General features: G+C 39.4%; 1 protein-coding gene across 4 annotated transcripts in view; it reads left to right on the plus strand.

Moving 5' to 3' along the window:
* Nucleotides 1-22020, plus strand: part of PDE1A (phosphodiesterase 1A) — a 142130-nt gene extending 120110 nt beyond the window's left edge. For 3 of the 4 annotated variants that reach the window (XM_058028585.1, XM_058028586.1, XM_058028587.1), the window contains 5 exons: nucleotides 661-781; nucleotides 2511-2695; nucleotides 13074-13349; nucleotides 18413-18529; nucleotides 18863-22020. In XM_058028585.1, coding sequence (XP_057884568.1) covers nucleotides 661-781; nucleotides 2511-2695; nucleotides 13074-13349; nucleotides 18413-18486 — 656 coding nt within the window. In that variant the 3' untranslated portion in view covers nucleotides 18487-18529; nucleotides 18863-22020. The remainder of the gene's footprint in view (nucleotides 1-660; nucleotides 782-2510; nucleotides 2696-13073; nucleotides 13350-18412; nucleotides 18530-18862) is intronic. The other variant, XM_058028588.1, reaches the window with a different exon arrangement.
* Nucleotides 22021-23051: the final 1031 nt, after the last annotated feature.

Raw genomic sequence — 23051 nt, forward strand, 5'->3', positions numbered from 1 at the left:
ATGGGTTAGAGCAGGAAGACATCTGGAAATCCATTGCTAGCTCATGTTTTAGCATATTTTTTCTGTTAAGTGCTCAGTAGAGAATAATGCTTCATTCTCTCACTGTGTCATTCCATACCATGATGAGCACTTTAGAATGTAAAAGACATTGTTCAGAGCTGACATCTCAGAACTGTGGGATGAATGCTGTCTCCGAAGGATATTACTTGTTCTCTTCACTGATTTGACAGAACCCTCCTACACACTGTGAAATAACACTTTACCTCCACAGAATAATAAACAGCAATTTGAAATATTAACTCCTTGGCAAGAAGCTCCGAATGGTAAAAGAGACAGCGTGGCTTGTAGCACTTTGGCTCAACAGTAGCTTCCCTTCTATTCAATAATTAATACTCATTTCAAATGGTAGGTGTGTTCAGCAGTGCATAAAATTTACAAGACAAAGAATGAAAAGCTGTAATTATTAATATCCACTTGTATCTATACAGCTTCAGGTGGTTTTTGTTTCAATTGTGCTTTTTTCTTCAAGATTATGCTAGCGGTATCTAGTATATTGAATTGGGACTGCAGTTAGAAAATCAGCCCAATAGCAACTATTCATTTTTAGTTTTGAGACTTGTGGAAATAGGAAACCTGATTTTCTCTCTTTTTCTTCTTTAGGCTTCATTGATTTCATAGTAGAACCAACATTTTCTCTTCTTACTGATTCAATGGAGAAAATTGTTATGCCTCTTATAGAGGAAGCGACAAAATCTGAAAGTCCTGCATTTGGGACCCCCAGGTATGAATACACTGCTTTGTTATTGAACTAAGATAAGCTCACATAGTAATCCTAATAATGTGATTCTCAGAGTGATCTCGGTTATTTGGAGCTGAGGAGGTAACAAACAGCTGTGCAGTATTGCCACCCTGTGGGGCTGTGTTGTATTTGCAATGTCCTATTGTGCCCCATTGACTGAACAATTGTACATATAAAAAGGCAAAATCCCAATAATGATCAGAATAAACACATACAAACCATGAAATTTAGTTCTATATTTTAAATATAATCTTTCCAACAGGCTATTGAAATTCCTGTATCAATAAGGCAAAGTAGCTGCAACAGTGTAATTTGAGTGGCTTCTTGCTGAAAACATTGTTGAATAATCAGATACTGCCTTTACAAATACTGCCTCTGTTATCATATTTATATTTCATTTTAAAACTATAATTTGAGCTTTCACTGAGGTTGCTAAGTGATAACTCTGCAAGGCAATTTTTTATTTGCTGGGCATTAGTTAGATTTCAGTAACAAAAGGGTAAACATAGTGCTTTCCTAGATTTTGCTTACTAGAAGCAAGTAGGAGTTACTAGAAGTAGGTATTTATGATAGTGTTCTTGGTGTTTGGGGAAACAGTGCTAAACGAAGGTATTATTGATAACACATTTGTTTACATATTCCTTCACAAATGAGTGATTAGCAGCTGCAAATGATTAGCAGCTTCAGGCTTCAGTTTTGGTTGATGTTCATGACTGAGGGGCAAATGAAAAAGCACTTATGATCCAGCAAAACCTTCCTCATGTGAGATGGAGGATAAAGGGATTTTTTTCTTTGAATGGAACCAAGTGGCACAGTTCTGAGGGGAGTGGAGAGCCTGTAGCACAATACAGAAAAGTCTGAGCCAGAGAATTGCACAGAGGCTACTGCATGGACACCATGAGATGGTGCCTGGAAAACACCAGAATTGTGGTTTATTCTTTCCATTCTATCCCATTCAACATCTCTGGAGCACATGGAAATTACAGTTAACTCTTCTTGTGAAGTTCTTATTGGTATGTTCACTGCAACTATGTCTATTAGCATCTGTCTGTGGTACCAAGGAGATAAACCATGCAGCAAAGTTGAGTAAACAAAACCTACTAAGACATGAGTACCTGCAAAAGGTTGGAAATAGGTCTTATTTTTTAATTCTAAGAAAAAAAAAGCATTAATTCTTTTTTCCCCACCTTTTCCACCATATACATATATGGATAATTTCACTTCTACTCACCTGTAGATGTAGCTGCAGTCTCTATTTAGTGAATTTTAAAGCCACTCACATCTTTCTTTGTCTATACTTGGAACTTTGTAACTTGAAGATACTTTTCAGCTCAAGCAAAACTTACCTGTTATACATGTCTTCCATTTTTTTTTAAATGGGTCAAAAGATAATGATCAGATGTCTTTCCTGTGAGAGCCAAAGATACCATTCATCATGCAAAAACACAGCTAAGAAGCTGCTCCAAAATGTCTGTGTAAAAATTCTTTTAAGAATTGGATTACAAGTAATGTATTTTTCAGTTGTCACTTTTTTATTTTTTCAAGAATTCCCTGAAAAATGGTCAGCAAGACATCTTGTATCTTAGGCACACTCTGGTAAAAACTATTTTTTCAAGTTAGTTCCTAAGCAACTTGATTGACATGAACTGTTTGTGTATTATTAAAATTGCCTGACTGTTTTTGTAATTTGGGGTTTTTTTCCCTTGTCCAGCCAAAATAGTTTGGGAGCAGTAAGCAATGCTGAAGCACAAAGACGACCTGGGTTTAAAAGTACGGGTGATGGAGGGACTCACACAGAAAATTCTCTAGCAACTGTAGATCTAAGGGCCTTCAAGGACAACTTGATGAAGATCATTCAAGCAAACAAAGAAAGATGGAAAGAATTAGCAGCAGAAGGTATGACATGTTAAGGTAGAATGTTTTTATAGGTTACTTCCTAAGACCCCACCTACGTTTGTTTTTTAATTTCTATCAACCTGTAAAAAGGCATAGTTGTACTCATATATTTTATGTCTTAATGTTTGTTTTAGATGCTCCTGTTTTGGTCTCCCAGGGGGTGTAGGTGGTTAGGGGATGGGAATAAATCTCTTAGCCTGTGCAATGAGGCTCTGTGCTGCACAGCTTATCTTTAGAGGTCCGGTTTAGAAATGTGCATTCTTGCACTTTTAATTGTAACTAATACTGACATCTGCTTTAAATGCCAAAATCAACAATTCAAAGTGGCATGTGCTGCCACATTTCTTCAGAAATGTGAAAGTTGTACTTTGCTATTAGAAATGCTATTTGTTCCCCACTGTATATAACAGAATTCTGTATCACAGGCTTCTGGGATTATGCTGTAGGCAATTATTTAAATGACCCAGTGGATCTAAAGAATTGGGCAATCACTGCATGCATTAGGCCCAAGCAAGCCAAAAGTGACTCTTCATTTGCCAGTAGATAGTTGGTGAAGCCAAACCTGCACAGAGTATCTCAGTTCATAAGCCATACCTGAAAATTGCCTGAAATTACAGTTACTTGAGTGAAATGCTTTTCAATCACCTGGGTGATAATTGTTGAGAAGACTTTATAGCTTCAATCTAGATTAAGTGAATGCCATTTGGGAATATTTTGTCTACAGTCTGTGTTATTTCCTAGTAAGTACCTGGAATATTTCAGCATAGCATTTCACTGCTGAGGCTGGTCTTGCTGTACATGACCTGACACTGACAGCTGGGAATGATATCCTGGAACCCAGTGCCAGCTTTGTTTTTATCCCATCATCCAAATCAATGTCTTTTTTCCCAAAGAGGTGTCAGACAAGACAGAAAAAGAGTGCTGAACAGTGAAAAAAATCTAATTTAGTGCTAAATTGCAAATGAATATTCTCATTAGAAGGATATTAAGAATAAGCTTCCACACATCTTCTGTGACAAAGGTTTGAAAGAGTCAGGTGGACGGGGCATCTGAGCAGAGGATTCCATTAATATTGTCTCTTCTTCCTGAGAAGCTTTATATAACCAATTGCTTCCTTTGGTGTTGCCTAACTAATAATGGCTGGTGAAAGGAAAAAACTTCTAATTTGCAGTGGTCAGTAATAGTAGAACACCATCACAATGCCCACGGCCTCTTACCTACACACTGCAGAAATCAGGCAGCCCTGAGCTGGTGACGTGAAAGGTCCTTCAATGTGGAATAATGGAGAACTGTTCTGGAAGTTTGCCATTTCCAGTTACACAGAACTAACCAGCTTGATTCTGGTGCATCAGCTTTTTGGTCTGCAGTTCTGGAGGGGTACAGTGCTGTCAAAGGGCAGTTGCCACTTCATTCCCAGGGCTTGGTTGGGCTCTATAAATTAATGATATATGTAGCCTAGTTTTGCAGGACTGTTGACAGGCATTGAAAACACAAGGCTACTTGCAGCAAGAGATTTAAAAATTACTTTGGGTAAGGTTGCAGTCAGTATCAATGAGGGGCCCAGCAAAATCCGGGAAACTGGGCATGCTTCCTACTCTGACAACCAGAGATGTTAATGTTCAAAGCTGAATGGATTTTGTTGAGATTTTTGTTGTCCTAACCTCCTTTTCTTCCATCAACTTGAGTAATGAAGCATGTCTAAGTACTTCCTGAACAGAATTATGGAGTTGCAGTAAAACATACATTAGGGAAGCTGATGGGTAAGTGAAAATAGCTGGTGTTGGGGCCAGGGCATGATGAATGATATTGTCTCTGTATGATTGTTGCTGAATCTGTTTTTTGAGCTACTCTGCGAGGAAAAGATTTATAGAAATCTGCTGCCACAAAGAGGCTACTTGCTGCAACATCTGCAATTGACTGGAGTATGGCATAGAGACCTTCATGCCTGTAGAGGAAACCTTGTGAATAATGCAAATACTTTTGAGTACGCATTTATATTTTGTTAGTAAACAGATAGTAAGGTGTTTTTATTAATTAACAGCTGTGGGGTGGATTATATAGGTTTTGTGGAACTTGTATGTTCCATTCATTTGAAATGGAATGTCTGCATCCACAGTCCATACGTTGGCCCTGAGGACTGCTGTAGAAGAGTTTTTTGTTAAGTAACAATAGCTTTCTGTAGAGGACTTCCGGAGGTAGCACATAATCCTTGCCACTAAATGGAAAAGGGAGTCTTCAACTGGTCCAGTATATCTGCTCTGAAGCTGTACCCTGCAATGACTGAAAATCCTTAATCAGGCTGTGCAAAATAAACATCTAGTAAAGAATAAAAAATACTGCAATACATCCCCCTTCCCTTTAAATTATTTTCAGATTAACCAAGTTTGACTAAGCTTATAAGTCAATAACCTGAGCCCTTGAACTTCAGCTGATTAGTCTCATCTTGTCTAGATCTCATGCTACCTTCTCTGATTCCATGCTTGATGAAAAATCTTTGGGCTGCTTTGAGCATGTGTATGAAGTTGTGTTTTATTTGTGTGTTAGTAGGAACATGTACTGAGAGAAGAGATGTAAGAGAAAAATCACTGCCAGGTGAAAGTGGTGCTATCATTGCTCCTAGGTAGATAATTTATGACAAGTCACAAAGTGCTGAATGCCCTGAGGAGGTCACACGTTTGAGGACCATGTTGTGGTAGTAAATAGGCTGGCTCTCCGTGCAGATCTTCAAACACGCTTCCTGAGCTGACTATGACAAACAGAGCTGGTGCTGTTAAAGGAACCATCTGCATTCCTGTCAATGGGCTCTGCAAACATTGTTCCCAGTTTAGTTCACAGGCTCAGGAGAAGTTGTCTCTATAAAATGTAGTTCTACAGATGCCCAAGGAGTACAGAAAGGAAACTAGCAACATTCCATATAATTTCCTGAGGATGACCTGAGCTCATGCCAGCTTTTCAGGATAAGGTTACATGTGTAGCACCTGTGGGAGGCAGTTCAGCTGGAGCAAGGGCTGCCTTAGCAAGAGCCAGAGGAGATGGTCTGACTCCTGTGCCAGGCTGTCCAGAGGAAAAGACTCCTTCTCAGTGACAGTGCTGTTGACAGGGAAGCTGTGCCGGAGATGCTGGCACTACCTCTCCCTGAAAAGACAGTTGCTGTGGAGGCTTGATTCAGAGCAAGCAGCTTGTGCAAGGAATAGTGTGCTTTTTGGAAAGGCCTCTGTTAGAAAGGGAAGTTCTTATCTACCTAGAGCACTGAGCTGTTTGAAAGCCTCCTTAACAGAAGGCTCAGTAAATAGGATGGCTCCACTCTGCTAAAAAGGCCATGTCTTGTGTAATTGATGCAGCGGAGCTCAGTGCTCTATAGCCTAAGGGTCTTCAACCTTTCACCACTGGAGAATTAGAGGAATGTTTTTCAGGCCTTTCAGGGAGTGCTGTTAACAGGGAATTACCATAATGATCAAACATCTGGGATTCTAATTTGAAAGCCTTGATGTTTAATTAATATTCCAAGCCCCAATCACCAGATAATCTGTCTCTGTTTCAACTCAACACAGTGATGAAGATACTATTCCATCCTGAGCTTTTTTCAACACATATTGTTGATGGCTGCTGCTGTTTGCAATTATTGTATAGTAGCAAATGGACAGTAAATGTGCTCAGATGTATCTGAGAGGTTCTTTCATTAGAGAATATGTGTTCTAAGTGGATTTTAAGGTCTGAAAGTTATTGACCAACTGAGAAAGCCATAAGAAGCACAAAACTTATCAGGAAAGATTTAAATACCATGTAAGATCCTTCATGGTGCCCTTCTTAGAATGTAATTGTAAAAGATTATTTAATATTTTAAAAATACAGTTTATTCCTTTATTCATACTTGGTTTGTTCTATAAAAATGTTCCAAAGATTTAATAATGAAGTTGGTCTCAGGTACTCTTAACAGAATGTATGGGTACAGACTAATAATCATGCTTGCCGATATACATGCTTTAATCTCTTCAGTAGGTATCATTGTAAATAAAGTTACAGGGATAAAAAAATATCATTAATTTCTGTTTATAGTGAAAAGAGGCACAGGCAGCTCAGGACACTCACCTGAGGTCATATGACAACACAAGGGTATGCAGAACAGCACACCAAAAGTCCAGCTGTCCATCAAATGGGCCCATCTTCAGGGTAATACAACAGCAGTTGTGTTACAAACTTATTGTTTTCATCTTATGCTTACATAACTCTTCTAAAGAATTCAGTGGTACAGAACCTGAACCAAGTGTGCATTATCTATGTGGAAAGACATCAGTGACAAATGTTGTCCTCAACACTTTTGGCAGTGCACTGGGCTGCTTGGCTTGACAGTGCATGCTGGGGATGGCTGACTACATCAAGGTGGGATGACAAATAAGTGAGGTTGAATGAGTCTCTCACACTGGCCTCTGCTTAATTTTGATGCTAAAAATGTGACAAAATGACAACTATTGCACCTTTGGAGCAGAGATCAGCTTTTTTTTCCCCCATGGGCAGCAATTTTTAATGACAAATGTTTCTTCTGAAAGACCTGTGCATGGTACCTGCAGGCTCCCCTCGGGCACTTTCAGTTCTGCATACTTCCAGTCACAATAACCACAGGGCTCAGTTCCATTTTGTCTGAAAGATTTTCTCTGCAGACTCACTAACAAGAAGAGAGTAGCAGCTGCTGAAATGTGAAAATCTGAGAGTGATGATCTGATAGCATGTTAATGTGACTTAGCAGCCGCTAGGAAGGGCGGGCCGTGGGAGGATGTGTGTGACAGTCACAGAAACTGACTGACAGTTTGGCACATGAAATCTACCCTAATGGACGGCTTATTCTGTAGGAAACTAATCAATTCAGGAGGCTAAAGGAGTCCCATCTAGTATCAGTGACAGTGATTTTAATTGCAGTGCTAAAATGCTTAGGTCATAAACAGTTTCTGAAGTAATTCAGATACGTGTTAAGTGGGAAAAGAAGAATTTTTCAGCATGGTCTGAGTAAGTGCAAGGAGTGGGATGAGCTAAAAGTGGGAAGAAATGGTTGGTATTGGCAATACCTGGTAAATCACAGACAAAGGAATGGTAACTGACCTAATAATGGGACCTGTTTTAGATCTCTCTGGAGTACACATCAGAGAGCTGGCCCATCTCTGCACGAGAGTCTGCATCGCTTTAAGAGCCTTTTCTCTCTAGCAGGATCACAGCAGCATGTCCCTTCCACTCCCTGTCCCAAAATTTCCAGCATTCAATCCCCTGTGCTTACAGCTAAACAGAAGTAGAAGGTGGAGGTAGCAACTCTAGGAAGCCATAAACTCACAAATTATATTTAGCCAAGTCCTATAGTGAAAAGTTTTGATTGAATTAGCTAATTTAGTCTTTGATACTTTTTCTATATGACATAATGCTATAAATGCTATAATTGCCACCGGATTACATGGTTTGCAGTGGTTTTATATACTCCTATAACTGTGATGAAATTGGTGTGATGAGTAGAAAGTGGAAGGAATCAGTACCTAAATAACTCTGTACATTACTGCAATATTTTCTTGGATTTGAAAATGATAGGTTGGTTGGGGATAATCATAGTTGTTTGGGAGCTTTTTGACACATCTTTAAACTTACTTGGTAGTTCCAGAGACACCAGGATCAGTCTTCTCCTTCTCTGCAGAATTTTGATGCTCTGTCCCGTCTTTTAATTTTCTCTTTAAAATGGCTGATGTGAGAATGTGTCTCCTAGAAAGGTACATTTCCTTCCCATGTTGTCCTGGTTTGGGTGTTTTGTCACTGCTTTTTGGAATTTCATTTTACAGTAAAAAAAGGGAGAAACCTAGAAAGCGAAGTTTGTCATAGTATACACAGAGATTCCATTACATCCAGCAGCATTCTTCATTACCGAGTCCTCAAATAATTTAATTCTTAGTGAAGATTAACAGCTTTCCTCTCTAATTCAATAGTTTCCCAATTGTTAAAACTCTCATGTCATCATGTCTTTCCGTAAGGGTTAAGAATTGTAGCTTATTTTCAACACAATAGCAGTGTGATTGAGCAGGTATTTGTTTTACTGGGATTTACAGGCACTGCCATTAGCTGGTTTGAGATGTCCTGCTTGCACATGGCTCTTGGGTTTTTACTCCCTATTCCTGTTAAATCAAGACATGCTCAAGTTGCTGCAAAGAGGAAGGTGTTTTACAAGCCATGTATACTGTGCAGGTCACAGCAGCTGAAACCTCTTTTGTGTGCTACAGAAAGGTGAGAAAAGAAAGCTGATGGACAAACACAGAAGAGAAAGTTCCAAAATATAGCAAAGCTTCCTCACCACTTGGGCCATGTCCTGAAAGTGTTGCTGCCCACATTGGCAGTGACAAACAGGGCTGGTGGAAAGCAGTGTGGTAGTTGATGGTACAGAACCTCCAGGGCATCTGGGGTTCCCTGGGGACACCACAGACTGCTACAGCTGGGGGCTAGAGATTGAGTCCTGTGGCAGTTTTAGTGCTCCATGGACATTGCAGTCTTTCATTGGACTGATAGGGATTCAGTACTCCCATTCACTCCAGCAAACAATAAAAAAACACAATTTAAAGAAATCAATTAAATTTTCTGACACCTGTTAAGTGAAAACAAAAAACCCTAGTGACTTAATGAAAAAAGTGTATAATCTGATTAAAAGAAGAGAGGAAAGAAGTTGCCTTCACTAGTTAACACATTTTCTGCAAATACAAAATTACTGAGTACCAGAATTTTTCAGCTATTCTGAAATTTGGCTATTGCCTTACAAGTCCTGCCAGTTTACAGATACTACAAAATATTGTATTACAAAATATTGTATTACAGTTATTTTACCAACAGCCTGAGCACAATGGAGGAAGGACACCCTTTCTATCATGTTTGTGTCGAATGCCACTATTGCTTCCCATAAGGGACTGGTCTGCATTTCTGTGCTCTTTCCTGCCTTGAAGCACAGTCCTTTACGAGAAGGGTTAATAGAATCCATTTATTTTATAGAGGAATTCACACAAATTTTGCTGAATAACACTTGGATTCTTGTAAGGAAAACAAACCCAACAGCTGAAAAATGCATAAACAGGCCTGGCTCCTGGCACTTTCGCCAAGTTAAAGCAGAGAGAGCAAAACCAGTAGAAACGTCAACACATACCCTGAGCTGACTGCACTGCACAATGTTCTCCTGCCTGCCTTTCTCTGAATGGCTGTGACAGTCCCTGAGCTCCTCCGTGCCTAACAGACACACCCCAAAACACAAAAACTTAGAATTCTGACAGCCAAGATAGGTAGTTGTATAATATTTTATATCTTATTAATCTATTTATTTATATTGATTATGGAGACTGCTCAAATGCCAGATTACCTGGTGCATTTAGCACACTCCATTTCCATCTCTGGCTGGCCATGGGAATGTGCCCATAGGAAGGGGGAGCTTGCTTTTCCCAGAAGCCCAGTGCAGGGTGAGGGTCCTGGCATTTTGGGGCTGGCTGGAGGCAGAGACTGCCACAGTGTTTATTACAGTTCCTCCTGCACAGCACTGGGGGTCACAGATCATGCCAGCTCCATTTCTCTTACACTAGTAGGATTAATTTAGCATTGCCCTGCTTGAATTCTACTTATTTGGTCACTGTCCTGGTCTCAGCCTCATTTAGACTGCTAGATAATTCTGTTTCATCAGAGTGATATAGGACAACAGAAATTATAGAGAATTCCAAATATTATATGCACTATAAAGGTCCCATGTATTATAGAGTACAATTATTAGCTGTTATAGAAAGCAGAAATCTACACTTTCCCAGCACATTTAGCATATTCCACAAGTGGCTGACACACCACAAGAGCACAGCATTTTTCATCTTTCTAGCAGTGGATTAAAGCTGAGGGAAGCAAAGCAAGTCAGAACATAGAGTCAGACATCCAGCAGGTGACAGACTTAATACTAAGAAAATGGGGGGAGGCTCTTAATGACATTTGTGACATCACCATAGAGAATTTTGTACTTGAGGCCTCTCAGTCTCAGTCACTCCCAGCAGCCGCTCCTGGTGGTGATCCTGTAGTCTTACACCAGTTTAACTGCAGAAGGCTTCACTTTTATCTGGTATATAACCAAGTGTATCTTGGTGCAGAGATACTTCATTTCAAAGCTCCATCCATCAGTTAGTCCCAAATTAGAAATTGGCTCTGGTTTAGGTATCCTTAAACTGACAAATTTGAGATCATGTCAAGGACTGTCGTAGAAATTGGAGACCATAATGACTTAAACGAGGAAAAAAGCATCAGAGTTTTTATAATTAAACTTTTAACCTTCATTTGCCAGTTTAAGTTTGCTAGGGAGTGAAGAAGAACAATTTTAAGTTTGGATATTCAGCTTTTTGAACAAAAAATAACAGTGGATTTTGCATGTATGAATATTCTAAACTTTCTTATTTGCGAATAAAACAGTCAGCCATCCAGTTACACCAAGACACAGCTGAATTCTGGCTAGAATAGTCCTAAAACAACATTCAATGAGAAAAATACTCTCTTCTTACTAGGATTTTGGTTAAAAAATCTCACCAGCATGAGCTACATTAATATTACAGTTTTATGTGTGTTTGTAGTTCAGCTTTGCTTTTTTTAACTTACTGATGCACCTGAACAGTAAGTTAAAAAATATTAAAAAATGTGTGAAATATTTTATCTTTTAATTTTCTTGGGGTTTTTTTATGAAGCTAAGGAAAAATACTGTAGTTGTTCCATTTGGAGGTGAATGTGGCGCATAAATCACTTTCATAGGAAAAAATCTTTATGTAGGTAGGTTATATCATGAGTGACAGGTGCTTTAAATAATGTCTCTAGATTGAACATAAGTTGCATCAAGTTCCATATACATATTTTTTAATGGCTTTAACCCAACCTCTTCTTTGTAAGAGCTACATTGAAGTCTGTAAAAAAAGACTACCTGTCCTTGTTTCAGAATATTTGGAATGTAAACCAAGCAGGACACTAAAGTTTTGGAAAAAATGGTTTAAAATATAGAAATTGATCAAATTTTAAAGTTCTTGATTTCTAAAAGAAGTGTACTAGAAAGCATAAATGACAAAAAAGGAAATTAATCATTTCATGCTTCTGCACATTGGGTTTGAAGATACTCCCTTCCATCCCATTTCACAGACCAAATTGTACTTCAGGGGGAACTTTTATCTGGATTTAGAAAAGTGAGGTGGTGCAAAATGCTGACAGCAATAAAAATGTGCTTACAGTCTGGGTTATCTTTCAGCTGTCATGTGCAATCCCTTGTGACCTGCATTTGGACTGGTCACTCAAAATCAGAGTTTCTGGGAGTGGCCAGAAACTCAATGCTTGGTTTCCTTCCTTAGTAATTTCTAACATCCAAATTAGAAATTTTGTGCAATATCATGCAGCTGTTTTATGCCCGTGTTGTTCAAACTGCAATGCTAACTTTTTAAATTGACAGTATTTGGTATCTTCTATACTAGTGTACAGATTCTAAAATCTAAAGTTATGAAATGCGCATTACAATAGCAAGAAAATAGGCCTTCCATGAACATGGTACATTTATTTTTTGTTGGACACTTCACCTGCCATCACAAGTTTTCCATTCTCTGTTTCTTTTTCATCCAGTTATTCCTGGTGCCACTTCTCTGTACTGTTCTGTTCTTTCTCCCTTTACTCTGGGCCATTTCATTTGTACTGTTCTCTGGGTCTCCACAATAAAGTAATGAGTAGAGCCTTCCACAAACATTATTTTTTCCTGTTGCTGCTGTCCTCTGAAGCACAGTTTCGCCCATATCTGTCCCTTCCCATTCTAGATGTGCCTTTAGCCAAAATGGCAGTGGTATGGGACAGCACATACATAACACCCTATAGCTTGTTCCAGCTGGTTCCCAAATGGATGGTTGGGACTTTTCCAGGTTGATAGGCCAATTTCCTTCAGGGCTTCCCCTCAGTTTGATGCCTGCCCCATCCCCAGGAGGGCATTCCCCTCTATGCCCTCTCTGTCTTGCAGAACTGATGAGCTCTGCTCTTCCAATTCCTGTGCTGTAAACACCACTGCAGAGGATCATGCCAGCAGAAGGGGTCCTCCTGCTCCCATCCTTCAGGTTACTGTTGTCTGATGATGCTCCTTGCTCTGTATTTTGGCCAAAAAAGAGACACGTTAGACACCAAACCAGAAAGAGGACTGCTATGGTTCAGCTGCAGTCGTGCAATCAGGAGCAGAATCTGACCCATATTAAACACTGGGCATGGCCTCATGCAGAAAGTGATGTTCACAGTATTCCTGTGTGCAGCTCTATATGTCACTACTCTGAAATAAAAAAAATTGTGGCATATCCTTCTTATCTAATTCACCTATTTTGTTCCCTCTTTGTAGAAGAACTTGTGAACAATGTTGGTGAACAGGAAAAAGACCAAAGCAGAAATTCCACAGATGCACAGTTACAGGAAGAGGCAACAAGGACACAAAATGAGAGTAGTCAGGGGAGTGATGGTACAGCCTGTCCTCCCAGATCCATCGTCCTACAAGTAGTCTCTTTGGACACTCCTCTGAGTGATGAACCCAGCTCAGAAAAATGCACTAACTCTGATCCGAACCAGAAAGATCTCAGCGATGCCCAGCAAGAGACCCAGAATACAGCCCCACTGAATGGTAATGCTTCATCACAGAGCACAAGCCAGTCTCCTGGAGCTGTCCAGGGTGAAGCTGCAGCAGTGTCTGGTATCTCCCTGTCAAACATCAACAGCAATGTAAAATACTGAAATAAGGTGTTGGACAAACCACCAGCACAGGACAGTTTGTTCAGGCCTGTGTAAAAGTGGTAGTATCCTAAAACATCAAATAGAAGCATATAAAAAAATACCAACTTCTTGATATCAGCTATTTGGGATCTACTGGAAAAATTCTTTAGAGAATATACTTTAGTTCAACTTGAAGAATGGTTTTAGAATAATTTAAAGAATAAGGTGAACTTATTCAGAACAGATCTATTTAACATTTTCTTTTTGAAAAGAAAAAGTAATTACACTATTAATATCTGCTCCCCTGAGTTTGGGTACCTAATATGATTGTTATTTTGTAAACCACATCCTATGTACCAAACATAGCGTGAATCCAAGAGTTAAGCTTAAGTAGATGGAATTTGCCAACTGTAGTAGTCATGGGACTGTGCCATTCACTTAATCAGGAGGATCAGTCTCTTGACTGTAGCTGCTAGACAAGTAGAGCAGCCAGAACATCGCTGAAAGGTCAGAACATGTTTTTAGAGCATAAGTATTTTATCCCAAGATGACCATGTCTAGTACCTGGAGATTGCAACACAGTGTCAAGGGCAGCATGCCCAAGCCTTGAGGAATAGACGTTATCAAGGAAAGAGGAAGACACTGTACATCTTCGTTTTATTTTCTAAGTTTGCTTATAGTTAGAATAAGCTTTGAGGTGTTAGGGTAATGAGAAGAATCAAGGATATAATGACACTTCTTTTCCTCACTTTTACTTAAAATGTGAAACTCATTAATGCTTCAATGACAGTAAGCCTTGCAATATTGTGCCAGAAGTATGGCATTGTCTGAGCAGCAGCACTGAAGTGCTTATAATGCTTAGCTTAGACATGAGTATATGACTTGGCATATTTCTCAAAAAACCTTTTTATGGAGAACTCCCACCTACTCTAGATTTCCACATTCCATGGCTCCATGCTTTTATTGTTGACAGGTTTTTTCCATCAGAAATAACAGATGGTTAATTTAGGGCCCTAAATCAAAATATTTACACTAAAATTACTTTCACAGCATTTGACGTTGTCTAATAACTGACATTTTATCTTTTGACATGTATTTTTTACAACAGGTTTGTATTAAAGCTCAGCTTAAAATTTAAGTGCCTTAGAGAAGTCCTTCATCTCCTGGATGAGAAATGCTGTAGGAAAAGCTGCGTCTTTTATCTTTCAGACTTGGCAGAAGGCAGCTGTGGTGTAGTTGTACTTGTGGGTCTTCAGATGGCTGATCAACAAAAATGATATTTGAGAGATCAGATACAACTCAGCATGCAGTTAGTTCACACTGTTGTGTGAACTTTACATTCCACCTTTCAATCTCTACATTCCACCCTTCCAATGAGAACAGAGATTTCTTATCTTATAGCATGCTAATCTCATTTGTTTTCTAAAGCAGGAATGAGAATGCATTTTACTTTGAAACTTCAAACTGAGAAATTTATTAAATGAGTAAGAAGCCATTAGGTTTTCAATACTGTTTTTGCACCTCTGTTGATGTCCAGTGGATGCAGACAGGACTCTTTTAACCGAGGTCAGACATTTTCAATGGAATGCTGCTTCAAGCAAGCAGAGGGTAGCAAACATCTGACCTTTCTCTGTTTCACAAATTAGACTTATTTGGGTATTCTAAGAGACACCATACATCTGTCAGGACACTCTCCATGTTTCTTCCAAGAAGGCTTCTCTACTTCTGTAGTTTCTGTACTGAGGGTTGGGGGGTAGAAGGCTAAGGGGATGCCCAGAGTGCTTGCTGACTCCTGGGATGAAGAAGTGAGCACCTGTGGGTGCTAGGGCTGGAAGAGTGAGATAGAAAGGAAAAAGAAAAGCAACATGGTTATTCAGGTTGAAATTTCATGTTAGCTGTCATTGTTCTGTCTTTTATAAAAAGCAGAAAATCCAGTTAAGTTTTCTGTGATTCAATTACAGCAGTTGAGGAACACTGGAAGATGATGTGTGTGCATTCTTGGGAGTTGTCAATGAATGTTTGGATGTGCTATGATGTGGGGGTTCCCCATTTAAAAAAAAAATAAAAAGGGGCTGTTTTCTGCTTTTTGTGTCACATCTCATTCTAGGTGTAGTTCTTGTAGACCATCACATTTTAGTGGCAGGAGTAGCTCTGCCCTGGGTCCAGGTTGGTTCAAAGGGAAGACTGGAGGGTCGCTGTTACAACCACTGCAGTTAAGACTGAATGTTGTTTTTCTCCACAAATACCTTTTTTCCTTTCCATCATCTCACTTTAATTTAATTGAATGCTACAAGATTAAATTAAACTATTATAAGATGATTTTTTAAAGTGATGATTTTCCTTTTCTCCTGAGTGATTTATTAATTAGAACATTAATTTTAAAAACTGCTTATGTTTAATTAAACGACTCCAAATTTCAGTGATTTATAAATGCTAATTGGCAAACTTAACTCCTCACTTGTGATGATAGCCACATTAATCCTTAATATCAAAATGCAAGGGAGATAATAAATCTGTGATAAAACGGATTGCCAGCAGCTCCACTCTCTGTGACAGGGGACGACTGCCCAGTCCCACCGAGAGTGCAGCACATTCCACATCACCAGCAGTCAGCCTGTGAGAGCAGCCAGGCTAAACAGCAGTGGGCAGATCCATGCCATCCACAAGCCAGTTTGATTTATGGTGCTGCAGGTGGCACCAGGGGATCACCTGTGCCAGGCAAAGGCTTGGTGGCCGCTCAGTGCTGCGGTGGCTCAGCGAGTGTGGAATCTCCGTGTCCCAGCAGAGCAGGAGCAGATTGCTGTGCTGCCTGCTTCCTTGGGTACCCCAGGAGCCTGGGACTAAGGGAAGGCAGCCCTGATCAGGCATGGGTAAGGATGGAGGGAAGGTTAGATTTAAAAAGCAAGTAATGTGTTTATAGAAAAGATGGGGTTTAGAAGATAACAGCCATTAGCAATCTCATTTTTTTATCACATAAAAAAACTTGATGTACAAACAGAAAACCGTATACAACTTAGAAGTTACTGTTTAGTTTTTTAAATTTACACCACAATGTGTGAAAGATATTAAGCTATTAGGGACCTTCCAGAGGAGGCCACAGGATGGGAAGGGTCTGGAGTAGAAGCCATATGAGGAGCAGCTGAGGTCCCTTGGTCTGTTCAGCCTGGAGAAGAAGAGACTGAGGGGAGACCTCATTGCAGCTACAACTTCCTCATGAGGGGAAGAGAAGGGGCAGGCCCTGATCTCTTCTGTGGTGGCAGAGACAGGACCTGAGGGAGTGGCCTGAAATTATGCTGGAGAGGTTTAGGTGGGATAATAGAGAAAGGTTCTTCACCCAGGAGGGTGATTGTGCACCAGAACAGGCTTCCTGGGCAGTGGTCCCAGCACCAAGGCTGACAGAGTTCAAGAAGCATTTGGATAAGGCTCTCAGGCATAGGGTGTGGTTCTTTAAAATGGTGCTGAGTGAGACCATGAGCTGGACACGATGATCCTTGGGGGTCCTTTGCAACTCAGCATCTTCTGTGATTCCATGAATTGTCTTGTTTTAAGGCTTTCACAAACTCAAGTGTTAAATTTAAAATCTGAATATTTAGATAAATAGCTTTTGCTTTCATACTTCTTCCCACACCCCCTCCCTTTTTTTTTGTTTTGTTTTTGTTTTTACAGATAATAATGCTAATAAAGTTTTGCTAAATCCCTCCAAAAAGAGCCACAGGCTGTAGGATCTGTAGACATTCTTGTTCTAATTAATGCTATTCCAGTTTTGAGACTTTAAAAGCCTTTGAGGTATTGGTTGTCTGTTTTACACCTACATTAAATTGATTGAAAATAAAGGGTGGTGTAGGATGCATTTTGTGGGAATGTGGTCCATCTGCTTGTGTCTGCATTACAGAGTGGGCAGCACACACTCTGCCACCATTCAAGGTAGTGAAACAAAGGTGAAATCAGTAGCAATTCTTATTTGTTTACAGTGAAGCCATGGCAGATTTGTAGGTATTAATTTTCTTTTTTCTTCATGCCTGTTCACTTGAGTTTTCTTTCCTCTCTTCCTATTCTCTTTTCTAAACAGTCAGCCTCTTCAACTCGCCATCATCTTTCAATTTTCCTTTCGGATCATGCATCATCTGCTTTCTCTTTCAGCTACTTCTACCTTAGTTTTCTGGCTTTCAAAAATATTCCCCTCACCATTTTTATAACTTTTAAACTTCTCCCAGATCATCTTTTCCACTTTTGAGACTTCTATGCTTTTTCTTTCTGACATTTTCAGGTCAGTGTTCTTCCTGGCGGGATCTCTCTATCAAGTGGATAAAACTGAGAAGTTATTATATGTAGTTAGTAAATAACATTGTGAGTTTGCTACATTGTACCCTGCCTGCCATCTCAGTGTATAAATCCCTCAGCTGTGCTCATTCAAAGCTACTGAAGGAATAGTTTAAGTAACAGTTTAATTCTATGATTGTCTACTTGAGATTCATGTTGTATCACTTAGTTTGAAAGCTGCTTGTGTTACTCTGTGTCATTTCTCCTATCTGATTGAATTTAGTTCTTAGAACCTGACACTGGCATCTTTCATTATCTGGGAGGAACTCAGACTCTGATTTGAAAGCCTACGGTAAAGAGGATTTAAACAGTGCTTTGCAGAGGGTGAATTTTGACTTTCAATAAGCTGGAACAAAAAAATGAACCAAACCCACTTTATTCACACTCATGTAGAAGTCTTCAGAGTTTTGTTTCACGCTGTGATCTATTGCTTTCATTCTATCTTTTGCCTTGTGGATTAACCATAATGATTATTTAATTCAAGCTGATGATTATTCTGGTGAGAAAGCAATTAAAGGAAGCAGTGACTGAAACCTCATTTTATCCTTAAAATATGTTGAGGAACTAGATTCTGTCTGTCTATAGCTGTGCAGATTCTCTTGACTTGGTTAACTGCCCCATTCATGTTGCCAATCTCATCTGTTTGTCTTCCAGGGGAGCCTAAACACTGTAAGTCAGAAGATATTGTGAAAGCCACGGAGCAGACAGAAGCACTGGTACAGAACTAGATCTGCTATTTCTCATAAGCTTCTGACATTTCAGGCAGGACAGGTAATTTGGTAATTTCTTTCTTTTAATGGGGGGTGTATTATACCATAAAGGCTTGCTTAGTGCTATTCTTAACCTCTTTGTTCCATCCTAGTTGTCCTTATATTACAAAATGTTGAAATGAGGACACAGAATACCCCACTTTCAATGTCACCTTAAAAAAAAATCCAGAAATCCAGTATAAAGAAAGGAAAACCAATACTTTTAAATCTGAATCCTTAGTGTCAGACTAAATGATCATGTGAAAAATCGTCCTCAATTCAAGTATATGGAATATTGGAAGTAGTAGTATCAGAAATCTCTTGTTTATGAATTTTCATTTGACCTCTGTTGCAGGAGAAAAGAACTCTAGCTGTTCCTACCTCATGATCTCAGAGGCTGTTATCTGTCAACTTGTTCTTGGATCATCCTATTTCTCTGGAGAGTGATTGAACAAAATGTTCAAAACTGTAAAATGTAAAACCCTGAGCTGGTAACTCAAGGCACTTAAAAATTCGCAAGATTTCAGTTGTTTTTGTGTTGCTATTTCCTCTTCTATTCTGCTTTCTTAAACTAGCCAAAATAATCTTTTCAGCCAAAGTTGGACCTTGCTTTGTTGCATCACTGGTACCAGACATTTCCAGTTAATCATGAGACATGTGAAAACATGATGTTTGTCATCTGCCTGGGATTGCTGTTACGTGTCACTGCTGCTGGTGTCCACTGAAAATGGAAAATCAAAACGAAATGTGTTTCTAGATACTTGTTCATGCAATCATGCTGCATGCACCATAAAAGTCCTACTTGTTAGCTTCCTTAAAATATCTGGAAATAAATGTTTGTAGACTGTACAGGGAAGTCGCAAAGTTACGCTGACCAGCCTGCACAAATGAAGATTCTTCCCCCCTGCAGTGGCTGCCATATGGACAGAACTGGTATTGAACAAATTTGAAAGGTTTTGAAATTTCTCTTAAAAATTAATTGAATAGCATCTGGCATTAAAGATTAAAGCATTCTGAATCCTTTAATATTTTGAATAACAACACTACTGGTGTCAGCCCTTCCATGAAGCTGGTACTTATTGTTTTATTGGGTGGAAGAGACAGCAACAGAAATACATGAAAATTGCTTCACTTCAGCAAAATGTTATGTTGCCTCTCAGACAGAATTGGAAGGTGACACAGAGGCCTTGTGTCATGGTTTATCTCAAATGCAAAGGTGACAACATGCATCCAGCAACATCTTTCCTAGAGTTTGTTTCTTTTTGAGGGGCAGCAAAACCAGCAGCACACAGGCAGTTACCTCTGCAAGAAGCCTCAGAATGAGCCCTCCAGCCCAAACTGTGCCCGTAAAGGAACTCCATTTTCATCTCTTCTTCCCTTGAGCTGCACATGACCCCTCCTGATTTGTCTGGGTGTCTCACACAGCTGCAGCCAACCTCATTTCCCTCTGCTGCAACCTGCCAGGAAATTCTAGGCTCCCGTTCAGGTTGTAGGCACTCAGGTGGCTCCCGACGCTCCCTGTTCTCCTTTTTGGACCCTGTGGTTATTACCTCACTGAAGAAAAAGTCTTTCTAATCAGCCATGGTCCGCTCTGAAGGGGACCTGTGGGGGCAGTGGCACTCTCCTTTGTGCCAGGGGCAATTGGGACCTGTGTGCTGTTCATGTGCTGCTTCAGGGACCCAACAACCAGAGCTCAGCAGGCATCAGGCTCCACCTCCACAAGGGCACGCTTGGTCCGACTGAAGAAGGAATCACCAAACAATCCCCTTTGCTGACCCTCACATGTCCACACCTGTTGACTGTCTCTTTTCTGACAGCAGAGCAGTCAAAGTTGAGCTGGGAACAGTGTAAGCTCTGAGCCCTGGGACAAGGGCATGCCAAGAGGTGGAATTCCTGTCGTTCAATATGTAAGCCATATATGTGCTATGCATAAGTAGTATGCATAGTTTTAACTTAAGAAATGTTTGTGCATATAGGATGTAAAAAATACATTTAAATTGTTTTGTGTATCTGGTCCAAGGCTTGTATTTAGCATGGACAAATTTCTGTACAGTGCCGTTAACGAATGAAAATGTTAACAGATGAAATTGTATCATAGATGTTATAACGCAATCAATATTTTTTGCTAAGAGTTAAGAATTTATATATATTCTCTGCTGGTGTTTGAGCAAATTATTAGTAGCCTGGACCGCTCTGTGCACCTTTGCATCCTTTTTGGGAATGTTGGACTCTTTTTCTTCCTTTGTAATAAAATGTAAACCATCTTATGGCTTCTTATTGTCCTTATGACAAGAGAAGAAATTTAATGGTCATATCAGACTTTTTTTAATTGTAAGTTGCCATATGCTGTGGCAGTGGAAAATCTTTTTGATTAAGATCTGAGAAGTCAGAAACTTATTTTAGATAAGTAGATAATCTATAGTTCCCACCAAATTTGAAAAGAACAAAAGACAACTACTATCTTAAAAAACTGGGCCAGTTAGATATTTGCTACTGACTGTTTTTCAACATGATAATTTATGATTCACTGAGCCTGAAATTCCAAAGCAATCAGAATTTAATCTTTATATTGTATTTTTGCTTTCAGACTTTTACCATATTGAACTTAAAGTTTTTTCCTGCGTCTCTATCCCGTTGACATTTATTATACTGCAAAAATTTTCCCCTGGAAATACAAGCAGAAAATATAACAGATTCTGCAGAGAACGTGAAGCACCCTGTGGGGCTCTCAGTGTCCTGCTGTCATAGTGAGCACCAAGATCTCCCTCTGCAGAAGCTAGAAGGAGCTCCTGGTCTCACAGGAGGTGCTCATTGCCTGCAGATCTCATTCATTAGGACAGAAGAGTGATTTTTCTATAAATAATCCTATTGCTCATTTGTATTCAGATTTTATCACTGTGGTAGATGTTACTGAAATACAAGAAGAGTCTTTAGTTTTTTTTGTTAATGTCAGCTGACTCTCTTCCTTTTTTCCTTCCTTTATTCTTAGCAAGATTTTGCCTGGACATGACTCAAAGCTTGGTGTGTTGTTTGGATGAGGAGAAATTTTCTGTGATGGAAAAGACCAATAGAACCAACACATGCTGGTTTAGGCTTTGGGCTGGGTGAAATTTGGGTTCATTTGGGAGAAAGGCTTCTTGAGAGAGCCTCTCCCAGAACAGTAGTTTTATCTCTGAAACCTGTAAGGCTGCGCTACCAAAACCCTGCATGGGGCCCTAAGAAATGGTGTTTGTATCTGCATCTCTCCCACAGCATTCTGGGCATGTACCCTGCATCGAGCACACCGACCAGCTGTAGCTATAAATGAGCCCTCAAGAGTTTTATTTTGTACTTTTATCTTGAGATATATGACAGATATATTATGTAATATTGTTATGGGTTATGATCTAGCCAGTTTTTTTTTTTAATTTAATTTTCAAGGAGGCAATCTACAACTGTGTGTTTTTATTCTGCTGTATTTGTCCATATTTCCTATGATGATATTCCCAAATAAATCTGATTTGAGGGCAAGGATTGTGAAGCTCCTGAGTGTTAGTTACAAATTTGATTTCCTGGAGCAATTTGCTCCTTTGTGTATGACTGACTTTGAGAAGTGACACTGTGTATATATGGTCATTTCCAACCCTTTCACCCATTTGGGACTCCACAGTTTTCCCATTATTGTCCCAATTTGCCACACAAAACTCACTCACATCCTCATGACCCATTTGAAAACATTTTTTTTAAGCTAGTCTTGCCTTCTTAGCCTTTATGGCTAAAACAGCCCTCACATGAAGAAAATCATAACCAATAAAATATTTTTTATACAAAAAAAATACATACTATGGTTGAAATTGAAGGAGCCACTGGGACTGTACTTGTTAGCAACAATTCTTCTGGAAGGGTATGATTTTGAGGGATACCTCCATGGCATGGTGTAAATTTTATAATCCAAGTTCAGTGTAAATGGAATTAAACAGGGCCCCTATCCACTTGGATTGAAAACGAATGGAAAGATTCCCATAGGCTCAAACATGTACAAATCCTGACTAGGTACATGATGAAAATAAATCAAGACAACTACTTTATACCACATTCTTTGCAGTTCATCTTTTCCAGGTGCCATCTCAGCTACATGCACAAAGGACCTTCTTCTTGTAGAGATGCCAGAAGTCAAACAAGCCACTACTGTGATAAAAATAATTTCAAATTAAGAAATCAAGGTCACTAGTGGTAAGTGCCTAAAATGTGTATTTAGAACAGACTGTACAGTTATTGTATGAGAAAGAGGAAAATGTAAGTATGACTAACATTCTCCAGCAGCAGATTTGAGATTTCTGTGTAGAGTAGTTTAGCAGAAAAAAGGTTTGTCTGAAAGGGGAGTACATCCTTTTAAAATAATTTTTTAAAAAATCTCTTCCTTGAAAAACAGTATGGAAAAATGAGTGGAATTGAATTTAATGCTATGAGTAAAAGAAATTGTCCTCTGTCAAACACTATGCAAACATTTAGGCTACTTCCCTGGAATAATTTTACTTTCCTGGTCATTTAAGTACTTAATGTGT

The sequence above is a fragment of the Melospiza georgiana genome, chromosome 7 (assembly GCF_028018845.1).
Source record: "Melospiza georgiana isolate bMelGeo1 chromosome 7, bMelGeo1.pri, whole genome shotgun sequence".
Classification (NCBI taxonomy): domain Eukaryota; kingdom Metazoa; phylum Chordata; class Aves; order Passeriformes; family Passerellidae; genus Melospiza; species Melospiza georgiana.